Genomic DNA, 12,637 nt, shown 5'->3' on the forward strand with positions numbered 1-12,637 from the left:
GAGAGAGGGGGAGAGGGGGGGGCAACAGTGAGAGAGAGGAGAGGGAGTGAGTTGATTTTAAGATTTCCACCTTTAAGGGCAAGGAATGAAGGAGATTGATAATAGAAGAGGAGGCAGTGACAAAAAGAGAAAGGACAAGGTGGAGGACACAGGGCCTCTTGTTGTAACATGGGCCATGACAGTAAAGAGAGACAAAGTAAGACAGAGAAGGAGAGGGGGTGAGAGTAGGAGGAAGAGGAGCCTTTCAGGGCTGGGGGTATAAATCCTCTGTTGCACCAACAAAAACACAATGGCCTGTAATTTATAGGCAAGTCTTCATCCACAATAACATATTTTGATAGTCGTGTGTGGTGTTTGTGTGTTCCTGTAAAATACACCACCCTAAGGGCACCTACAACCAAAGACTGACACAGTGACTGCCAAAATCCACAGTGTTTATGTCTTTAGCGACAGGTTATCTAACTGCAACCAATTCCAGACCATGTCGTGGCTTTGGAGTTTTAGGGGCATTTAAACCCAATCACCATGTTTGCTTGACCAAGCTACTACCCACAAGGTTTAAGCAGCACTTTCAGCACTTTCTCAAAACTGACAGTGAAAAGACTCTGTTCTGCCGTGCTGTGCAAACCACATGAGAATTTCTCTTTCAAATGCTGGAGACAGAGTGGGCAGGATATAGACGACAACAATTGGCTGCACGCAACCTAATAATTATATTCCAGAATCCATTGTGCACACGCTGCAGAATCTTTTCAAAACGTGCACATCTGGGACTAGGTGGGCACTGCAGGGTTGAGATAATCATCTCCATAAGTTGTCACTGTTTGTGCGCCACATATGCTGTGGTGTGAGGTCCTGAATGTGGATGAGATTGATGTTATATGCAGGGAACAGGGTGAAGGTGTGTTCGTTCAGTGTAGGCCACGGACTAAACAGGTGTGGAGCAATGTTTGAACACTGGCTGCTGTCATGGCAGTGTTTATGCCACAGGTATGTGGACACCTCTGTACACACTGCATATGTGGTCTCTTTCAAGCAGCAGTGCACGAAGTCACCGGGAAGCTACCGAGGTCGGTGAGTTCAAGGCCAAAGTTTAAAAGAATACTCATGGAGTCTGCAACATGGGGCAAAAGAGGCTAAAAGGTAGAAAAGTTTGCTGACAAAAGTGGAGGTTAACAAAATATAGACAATGAATAACACAGCAAACAAAACTTTAGCTGGGAGATATTTAAACATCAACCCATAAATCACTGATAGTTAGCCAAAAATACAAATGCTACTCAAAAATATACAGTATGTTATGAAATAAATAATAGAATAACATGCCCACAATTAAAATGTATATAAGACAAAGACAACTTTAAACCATGGTCATTTACAGCTATAAAAAATTAAAAATATTCAGAAAGAAACTAAAGGTGTTATTTAGGGGTGATATAGTTGGCCGAAAATAAAAAGAAAACATAGCTAAGACTAGCCGAAAATTACAAAAAATACCTTTAACAAGTGTAATGATTATAAGAAAAATGGAAATGATTATTATGACATACATCAAATAATAATAATAATGCATGTGTACTTTGGTAAGAAAAAAAAAACTTAAGTTGTTTTTATTTTTGCCTCAACCATTTGCCCCCGAACATTGGGAGTTGCTGCAACATGGAGGAAATTACCCTGGAGAATGGCATTGTCACTTGACACACTTTAGGCCCATGTATACACATTACTGTACGCGTGTGCATGTGTGTGTACGTGTGGTCAGCTGACACTCACAGCTCTGCAGTGATCTGACCAGGTCCATCTTCCTCTCTGCATATGGAGAGAAGAGGAGACGTCACTCCTCCACAGCATACCTCCTGCTTTGTTATCTCTACACCCAAGCTGCTATGTTAGAGCTCTTCTACACAAAACAAGCACAAGTGCCAGAGGAACAATTATCAAAACATGCCAAAGCTGCCAGGTGATGATTACCGAGCTCCTCAGTGAGGAGGAGACAGAAGTGAGTCGGGAATAAGCTCAACTGAGTTTCAACTCACCGAGTGGGGTCAAATGTGCAAATGTGTTTAAACACGTTAATCCTGACAAACAATATGAAGCAAGCCCATGAGCTCATGTAGAAGGGCTTCTAAGGTACGACTGAATGAGGCTGCTTACTAAAAAACTCTACTTAATATATATTTAACTACTTAGGTTTGCAGTATCTGAAAAATATTCTTTTTTAGGCAGGTCCTTTATTTCTCTGCAAGTCTATGGAGAAAACTCAGTCTCTGCAAGTCAGTGCAGAAAATGAGAGCCTTTTGCTGTATCTTACGGCCTCACAACATCAAATCAAGCCTTAAACAAGCCAGACACATACATACATACTGCAACTTGTTTGTTTTCCTGTACTACAATTTTTGAATCTGTGGTGTAATTAGTCCTCATTCGCTTATATTTGTTTTTTGTTTCTGAATTTCATTTAAATATGGGTTCTATTAACTAGGGATGGCGCGATGCAACTTTTACATGCCTGATACCATTACTGCAACAAATATCTGCCAATACAGATATCAATATAAATGTAATTCCTTCTTTTCACCTCTAGTAAGCTGCCATGTTGATGTGCACTTCTGAAATCTTGACCAAGATCGGCCTAATATCGATTCTAAGTATCAGGTCCAGCCATCCCTAATATTAACACTATTTATAATGCTAAATATTGGTCACGATGCAGTGATTTTGTTAATATCTAGTCATAATTCTTTTTATCACAGGAGGAGAGGCTATGTATAAACACATTTATATAGAGAGCTTCCTCCAAGACCTCCTCATTAACCAACATGGATAAAATGGCAAGAACAAAGTAAAAAAATCAATCAGGGTGTAATACTTAAAAATTCCCAGATCAGCAGAATTCCTCTGCAGTTTCAACACGGCAACACTCATTTGTGTGTGCATCCTGCTGTGCTGAGGCAGATGCAAAACTGTGTTTACTGCTACTCTCACTCACTCCTGTTCCAAACATCTGCTACATGTACTGTATGTGCTGATGGGTGGTAAAAATACTCCAAGGATTCAACACAACACTATAGTGTACTTTGAGTCTTGGGGATATTCACAGTTGTTCAGTTTTTTCTTTTTAAAGATGTCCCCAAATCTCTTTTATAGACCAGTTTCTAGCAGCAATGTCTTAAAAGTAGTAAATAAGCCACAGATTGCTACAAGTTAGCGAAGGAGAAACAACTTTACAGGAACTGAAGAAGCCTCTTGACTGAGAGCTGAAACATCTCCTAGAAACCAAGCCAGTCCAATTGCCTTTTCCTAAATCACTTTAGAGAAACAACTGGTAATTTAATGAGCTAAAAAAGGAAGATGAAAAATAGCCAGAAGTCAGAAGTATAGCAAATTGCATAAGAATGATGAAATTACAGTACAGCTCAAATTAGCCTGATAAGGACCTGTACAAAATGGTTAGCAGAGAATTAGCCTGTCGCAAAATTTAGTTAGCTAAAACAATAAAAATAAACCAATATACCCAGAAGAGTGTCAAAAATGAATTTAAATGAGCCAAAAGATAAATATATTGGTAAAGTTAGATATACTGAAATACAACAAATATTGAAAATATTGCCAAAAACAGCAAAGCTCAGCATAAAAGTAGTGAACTTACTCAAACTGTTACAACAATTTATTTGAATTGTCATGTAAATGATCCAAAAAATGCATTGGGAAAATCTACCATAAGGAAGAAAAAGTTTTAAGTGCTTTTACTTGCAGGAACTACAAAAGAATAGAGCGAAGTGGAAATGAAGTGCACCTCTCTTTTTCTAAGTGCTGTCTTGAACAAAGAGAAGAAGTGGCTGAAGCAGCCTGGTCCTTCCTGCACTGCTGAATGAAAAGCCACTATGTCTTCATTAGTCAAAATAAAAATAATCTACCAAAAATAATGTCATGTTGAAATGTGTGCTCTTTTCAGCTCTTTCTGACTATCTTTGTGTTAGTCTGTAGCCACACTTTACTGATGAGTTAGTGTTCATTATTTTTGACTATCTTCTATTCCAGATCTTCCTTTCATTAACTGAATATGTATGTTTACCCATACGTATTTCTGCTGCTTTAGCCATAACATTAAGTTTTCCTTTAACTACTTTACAGGTTAAATGGATAACCTTCAGACCTTTTTCAGTTATTTCTATCCTAATTTTGACTTATCTTTTCAAGTAATATGGAGGTATTCTAATCTATGTGTAAATACTTTTTTGTGGATTTCTAGTTTTTTTGGCTACCTTCAATGTATGTGATATGTATGTAATGTATGTACTGTATTATTGCTAACTATAACTCGATTTATTTTTGGCTGTTTTAGGTCATTTCTTATATCTGGCTAATATGTATGTAAATTAGTTTAGTAATCTTTAGTAATCTTAGCAAATGCACTGTAGACTTTGTGTTCAACTTTTCTCTTCAGCGTATTTAGAGTTTTAAGCCAATTTACCTTGATATTTATTATCCTAATTTTAATGTTTTAACAAAGTTTTGACTATTTTTGTGTTGCATTTCCCAGCTTGGTCTTTTACCCAGGAATGTTTAAAGAGCTAAGTGTGTAAGGGTGGATTTTATGTTTCTATTGTTGGAGGTTTACTACACTACACTAAACAAACTCTGCTGTAAGGTACAGTTTTACCTTCAGTGAGCCATTACAGTCGACAAACACGGTAAGTGGTAGAATTGATGTGAAGAAGAAGGTTCAACTCTGAAACCTGTCGTTATGAGGGTCTGAGTCCAAACGGAGCCTGTTAAAAACCAAGATGTGCCACGAATATTTTTGATGTCTTGTAGAGAAATAAGTGAAGCCATCTGGCTGCCGAAGTAAAGCCCTGAAGGTAGCTCTGGTTTGTGAAGCAGATCTGTATAAATGGATGCCTTAAGAGGAAATAGGATTCTTGTCACTTAGTGCACAAAGGCTCAACATATTCATGGCCTCAAACACTGGTTTTTACATCATTCTCAATAGAACACGTTTTGTACGTTATGGCTTAAGGGAGTTCCAAACTCATCGTTCCTCCTTAAGGTATCCTTAATGCTACATGTAGTTCCAAAACTTCTCTTTTACAACTACTGGTCTGTTTCTTACATACAGTGTATGTTTAGCTAAGGTAAGAGTGCCCTCTGCTGATCAAGGAAGTATTAAAATATGTGGAGATCTGATAAAAGTGTCAGCAAGCAGTACTGCAGAGACAGTCCCAGTAATGATATCTATATTTCTGACCCACATCAGTCCTTAGTAAAGACATGTTAAAGGAAATATCTGGGTGGGCGTAGCAGATACATTCTAGCCAGACAGGAAACTGGTTGAAATGTGTCTCTCAGGGGCCAGTTTTCATAATTTAACAGGACTGTCACCACATCTGAAATACAGGCAGATGTCCTCAGTAAGGGGCATTTTACCCCTGAAAATGTCACAAGGGAATACAAAACAGCTGTGAATGAGAGCACTAGGACAACTTTTACACTCCAAACAATCCCTGCTTCAGACATCAGAGTGTATGTACATATATATATAGGGGTACAGGAACTCCTTTTTCTATTTATATGTCGAGTAAACACTGATATTTCATAGATTTAATGCATAATTTATATGCTCCCCTAGAAGAAATGTTAAAGCAGTGCAGGCGTTTCTAGACAGCAGACTCCTGGACTTCAAATGGTAAACATATCATTTCCTCTAATCTTCAATGGGCTTTCACAGCCATAGACGAGCAGGGAGCCATTTAACACAGGGACCATTTTGTTTTCCTGAAAAGCCACAGTAATCATCTCTGCTAAAATCTGAAACTAAACTAAAAGCTGTTAGTGTAGCAGTGAGAAAGGCGCACTTAGAGTTCCAGCAGTTTTCATGTCATTTAGCCAGACCAGCAGCCTCTGTCAGCCTCTGGACAAGCTGGACAACACAGAGGTCAGCACTTACTTGATGTAGTAGGGCACATTGTTTGGGGAGACGCCCAGCTCAAAGGGACTGTCAACAGAACCTGCAAACCCAGAGATAAACCATGATCAAATCAACATTTTTACACATGTTTTATAGTAGGATCAGTGTCTGATTAAAAGCACAGGAGTATATATGAAGTATAAGAGGATTAAAACACAGAGATGCTGTAAGTAACGGCACGTTTTATGCCCACGAAGGCTGGCACAACAATATTAAAGCAAACTGCTTTGTGGGAATTGTCAGCACAATTAGCACCAATCAGATGGCTTCTCCAACATTACTGTACCCATGGGTGAGGTTTACTGCATTTTAATAGAGAGCAGTGCATTGTGGGACAAATGCATAGACACAAAGAATGAAATACAGCTCCAATCTCCCAGCTCTTACAGCATCAGCCTTTATTTAAACCTTCTAAATCACATCTCTGTTGTTAGGAACAATTTCATATGAATTATTAAATTGAAAAACAAATTCTACAGAGTTTAAACTTACACTAGCAAAGGGAGAGTTAGCTAGGGACATCGAATAAGACCTAAAAATAAAATAAAGTTTGTCCCAAAAAACATATTTTTTACTTTAACCGTAAACACCAACACCAACCAAAAAAGAAATAGTAAAAGGCTAAAATCAAATAGAGAAAAAATAAACTAAGATACAGTAAATTGAAGTCTGCTGCAAAGAGCTTTCCATTAGCAAACATTCATTAAAGAAACAGCTAACACTGCTGTTCTGTGAGTCTGTGTGTGGAGCACATGTAGAGTAGGTGTGTGGAGGATTCTTACCATGGAGGCCAAAATCTCTCTGAGCATCTGTCAGCTGCTTCAGATGTTCACTGATGGAGACCTGGCAGAGACAGAGATAAGTCAAAAGACTGACAACGGAGAACATCTGCTTCAGCCTACGGTGAAGAGTCAGACGAATGCACTGACATTTTGCACAGCCAGATCTTCTTAAATATATACAGATCTAAGGTTGGTATGTGCTTAGTATTTACAGAACATATGTTGGACAAAAAAGACACATCTGCCATGGAGGGTCATTCCTCTACATCTCTGATAACAGAGTTACAGTGAAACAGCAAAACATAGTATGTTTACTCATGCCAGACAGAACCCAAGGTTAGGCTGTGCAAAAATGCCCCTGGAACAGCCCAGCACTTAACAGCAGGGTAGAAGATGCTGACAGGAACAGTGGACGTGGGACGGCATAATCAGGTGGTTGGAATCATGAACACACAGATGTATGCAGTACACAACCTAGGATTCCTAACAACAGTCTAAAGGACACAGAGGGTGGTTGAAAATGGCCGAGCAAACCTCCACAGCAGCGATGATCAACGAATATGACATGACACGGGTTTGAATGACAGAGATCTAAGACTGAAGTGTTTGATGAAGAAATGCCAAGAGAATTCAACATCTGAAGGAAGGAACGCAAAAAGCTTAGAAAATACCGAGGGCTGAGAGAGAAGCTAGAGAAGACTTAAGGAAATTTAGACCTCAAGAATATCTGAGGTTCAGAAGTGCAGCCCTAGAACAGCAAAGTCTCTGCAGTGAACCCTTAAACTCCCACACACCATTTAGAAAGAATTGTGTTAAAATAGCTGTAAGTAGCAATACTCAATACTTCAAATGGTTGTACAAGAAAATGTGCCAATCCAGCAACCTGATAGTCTTTTATGGTTTCACACCAACGGCTGCACGCTGGTCTGCCAGTGTTACTTTAGGTTGTTAATTTAAGTAGGTCAACAATGTCAGCAGTTTGAGGTCTTTTACATCTTGAAGTCTTTCGTGACAAAAGCAGGAGCGAGACTTACTGTAAGATTTGGATTAAGTTACATATACATTTTAACAAAACAAGTTATTAAAACATAGAAATGGTGCCATAGAGTTACAAACTCTTTCTGTTCAGCTATCTGTAAACTATGGAAAAAGGTTTACCTTTATTTTTGTCTATTTTATATTATTGATTTATTTTATCTTGAGCTTTTGCGATGTATTGTCTTATATGGCTAAAAGTAAATACATTTTCATATCATGAATAAATAAAAGGTTACTAAAATATTAGCAAAATGCAGTAAATCAAAACTAAGGCCAAATTCTATACCAAGGATAAAAAGTTCAGCAAAAAGACAGCTTCAAGTCAGTTGGAAATGTTCTAAGAAGTTAACCAGTATCAGAGCAAATAAAGCATGGAATTCATGTAGCTCAAAGCATTTATAAAACCGAGCCCAAAAGATGTCCAAAATGACAGAAAGTAAGTCATGTTGGGCAAAAGATGTGTTCAAAACAATTACATCTCAAGTCAGAAAGCCACATTAAAAATACAAATCTTTTCCCACCAGCTGGTGGAGTTGGTCGTGGACTGACATTTACTGATGTCAACATTATCAATGACATTTAGAACACGTTTTGACACATAATTAAAAACAAGGATGTTCAAATGTACGGGACAGGAGGACACAGAATGACACACGGACAACGTGGAGGCCATGATGGAGTTTGGAGAGGAGGAATCAGAGAGGACACAGTCTCCTTCACTTGTCAGTGAGCTGTCCGCCCAAGTGTCCAGATAATTGTCCTAAATCAGTGAGGTGCAGCAGGTACATGAGGAGAGAGGCGGGACAAAGGAGGACACACATCACTCATTTCTATGGCCAATTAGCTGCGTAAGAAGTTGTCTTTTCATTTATTGATGTTTTCCAGGCCACTTTCATCATGTTCAATAACTACTATTTGTCAGTTTGAGGACAATCATACCCAGATTTTGATACTTAAATTCAATAACATAGGTTAATTTCAATGACATAGTTTAATTTGTTTTTTAAAGAAATCCTCCCATTCAGAAATCTCTTTGGCCATACTCCCCCTTATTTTTGGTATATCTGGGTAACCTTAGGCTGGGAGTGTATACATGGTATTTTTGATGCTAACTTCTTAGCCAATTCATATCTATTTTAACATCAATTTGAGAATTAGCCTGGTGTTCATTCAGCCACTATATTATAGGCATGTTTAATTATTCAATTGTCTTGAATTATTTATGTTTAGCTTTTTCATAATGATCCAGATTTAACTATGACTAAAATGAATATAAAATATTCTTAGTTAAATTCTGAAAGATCTTAAAGCAATTTCTGCAATTAGTTTTAAATATTCACTACCTTCTCCCCCAGCCTCTTATCTGACATCTGGGTTACTTTTAGCTTCTATACACGCAATTGTTCTTTCCCAGTTACTATGCAAAAACGTATAATTATTTTTATAGAAATCTGTAAAAAAAAAAAACAGTCGCATTTGCACAGATTTAATTGTATTCCCAATTAAACAGAAAGCCAGTGTGAGTGGTCGTATGTTTGGAAATGCAGTGCTTTCATATGAATTTGTTTTTCTATAACCCAATCAACCTCCCCTGACAGAGGTTTCATCTCTTGTCATGATGTGAAGACCTTTATCATAATGCAAAAAAACCCAGCTCAGACGTCATGTGCAGCAATTACAGACAACTCATTTCAGGGTGTGAACTTTTGGACCACTGTGAGTAAGACATTTCTAATAGGAGTAAGGGTCTGTGTGGACGCGCTGGTGGATTTCACACACAAACTGAGTGAAATGACACATTTTCAGAAGACTGAGTGTGACACATGGTGTGAAATGAAGTACCAATAAATTGAGGCGGGGGGGGTGGGTGGGTGGTTGATGACATTATTACCTGTGAGTCAACCTCACCCAGTCCATTTCTGTCTGTGCTGCTTCTCGCCATATCCAGAGTGACCTAATTGGAGCGGTACAAACGAGACGAGCTAAATTGTTGAGGACAAATTTAGTGCAATTACAGAAAGTGCACCGTGTCTCCGGTGTCGACCAATCACTGAGCGACGACCTTTCAGGCAGGAAAGACGAGCGTGAACTAACTGAAGTGATCTAAGGAAATGGACAACAGTTGCTTTGCTGAGTAGAATGTTAAATGAGCTTTTACCAAATTTCAGGGCACTTCAGATGAGTTGTGTTCCCCTGACATACTACCAGGAACTTTTACGTTACTAGCTGCCTACATACCAAATATATGGAAATCTTTTATCGATAGAAACAAAAAAACATCAGGTCAGTCCCCTGGTGTTACAATTGTCAGATCACGATGTGACTGAATGTCCACCTTAAAAAGATTGTATTGATGAGCCTTGAGATTGTTTGGGTTCATGGACTGCAGAAAGAGCTGGCATATTTTCTGATAGTCAACAGGTCAAGGCAGGCTTCACCCTGGAGAGGTAACCAGTAATCAGAGGTCCCCAACACCTGCTCCACCATTTATTTGATACCAGGCCAGAGTTAAAGGTTAATAATATGCACTTCCATTTACTTTTTTCATTTGAAGGTAATCCAGTAATTATTCAAAATAATTCATCATTTTAGACTCTAAACCAGGGGTCACCAACGTTGTGCCTAGGGTCACCTGGTAGCTGTGGATGTTCTACAAATCAAACTAGTCAACAAGAGGGTCAACACTGTACTGTTACTGTGCTTGTAGAGTCAGTTCCACTTGCAGTGATATTCAAATGGGTCCAATAAATCGAGTGTCTACTATTGTATGTCCCAGAACTAATTATTATTACAATGTTGGGGAAGTCTGTATCAAACAAGTAGCTCTCTGTATTACTGAGTGACCTTGAAGCAGCTCTCAGTTTCAAAAAGGTCGGTGACCCCTGATCTAAACTAACAGAATTCACTCTCAAAGATGATTTATTTCAAATCTTGTCTTTAAGGTTTTAATGATTTACACAGTGCTACTGGTCCTTGGTACAGGAAAGGTTGGGGACTGCTGCATCACAGGACGACACACAGAAACATTTAACCAATCACAGTCACAGTCACACCTACACTATACACATGGGGGTCTGGTAAAAAAGACTTCAGTTTAAAACTCCCCCCCCAAAAAACATCTGGAAAATCCAAATACCTCAATAAACTTGAGGTATAAACTCGAAATAGAAAATGTAGTCCAAAATTCATCTTGATGTCAGATGACTAACACTAACTCATCGTTAATATGTCCTGACCTTCCTTGGGAACAGGTGTGTTAAAGTTGAAAGTTTCGTACCACATAATAAGTTTGTGTTCAATATATGCGTGTGTGTGTGTGTGTGTGTGTGTGTGTGTGCCATCTTGTCAGGCACTTCGAGGAACTTCAGAGACACCATCTGTCTGGTCCTGTCACTGCAGTGTCATAGTTGTGTCCATCTCTGACACATGTCTCTCTGGTAGGTGCTGGCGTCTCTGGCAGCTGATTGGCTCTTTCTGTCACCCTCACTAACAATTACTGTCTCATTCCAACATGGCTGTCATGGCTGGGTTTATTGAGAGTGATTAAGGCTTAACATGTGGTTCCAGTGGAGTGCAATGACCTTGCCTCTTAGCATAAGAGGACCCATATAATAATCATTTACACTGTAAGTCTTTGCAACCTCCACAGGCTGCCACAGGGAGGCGCCATTAAGGATTTGTGGGAATCCAGCCCAGGATCTCTGACACACTCTGGACCCACTAACGGCGCCTCCCCATGGCAGCCTGTGAGTTGCAAACACGTACTCACTGACGCCTCCTGTGGCAGCCTGTGTGGGCTACAAAGACTCACAGTGTAAATGTCCCCATTGTGGGACAAATAAAAGTTTGACCTCAATAACCATGTTGTTTGAACATAGTTATTGTTAAGGCCTGACTGTGTACCTGCAGCAGTCTCCAACGTTTGTTGAGCTCTTCAATGCTTTGCAGGTTGCTTGGTGACAGCTGAATGTCATGTGGACCAAAGGTGGATGCCAACTGGTTCATTTGAGTGACGTCGTCTTTTATTGGGGCAATCTCCTCCTGGAACTCCTGTAAAACGCAAAACATGCTATTTAAAGATAATGAATGTTTGGAAAGATATCCAACCTCAGCTGAAGTTCAATAACAAGAAAAAATCCAGTTGTGAGCTTTACTGATTCTGACCTTGACTCTCTCGATGTGCTCTGGAAGTGAGTCAATCAGCAAGTCCCCCACAGGTTCCCATGTCTCCTTCACCATCTCTGCCTGCCTCAGCTGACCATCCAGCAAGTCCTTAGCGTCCTGGAGCTCCATCAGCCTGTCCAAAGCCAGCTCCAGCCTCCTCTGCCAGTCAGCTGAATCTGCATTCAGCTGTTCCCACTTTGTTTTTACATCGTCTGCTTCTTTTCGCAGGATTCGACCCACATTCTGGGCACGTTCCTCTGGGCTGATATCTGGAGATTTGGGAAGAATAAATGTTTCATTTCTGTGAGTAGTGGTGCTAACATGAGAGACACATACTGTGTAGCAGACGTCTGTACCCAGGACTGAAAACATGATGCTAGAAATGATATACTGTATATGCAGATGACACAGTTTATTACTGTAATCAAGAAATAGGCTCCTGAAGGCTTCATCAGGGGCTACCACAGTAGATAACTGACATACAGTTTGATTTTCAAACCTTAATTCCCCGAAGATAACTCCTCAAGGATTTATCTTCAGGAAATTAAGGTTTTAAAACAATAATAAATGTTGTTAGTATTTATCACTGTAAACTTCTCAAGAAATACAGGCAGCTCAGTTTTACTACATGTGCTGCTTTGCCTTAGGAATAGTTGGTTAACATGCTTCATCGACACCTCCTGAG

At 39.3% G+C, this 12,637-nt stretch overlaps 1 protein-coding gene across 1 annotated transcript in view; it reads right to left on the reverse strand.

The window, feature by feature from the left end:
* The window catches only part of LOC103389473 (dystrophin), a 159,323-nt gene that overhangs the window by 23,446 nt on the left and 123,240 nt on the right, over window positions 1-12,637 (reverse strand). The window contains 4 exon segments of the mRNA XM_025062208.1: window positions 5,948-6,008; window positions 6,751-6,811; window positions 11,692-11,838; window positions 11,953-12,221. Of these exon segments, the coding sequence (XP_024917976.1) occupies window positions 5,948-6,008; window positions 6,751-6,811; window positions 11,692-11,838; window positions 11,953-12,221 (538 nt within the window).

This window comes from Cynoglossus semilaevis, chromosome 14 (genome assembly GCF_000523025.1).
Source record: "Cynoglossus semilaevis isolate Cse_v1.0 chromosome 14, Cse_v1.0, whole genome shotgun sequence".
NCBI lineage: Eukaryota > Metazoa > Chordata > Actinopteri > Pleuronectiformes > Cynoglossidae > Cynoglossus > Cynoglossus semilaevis.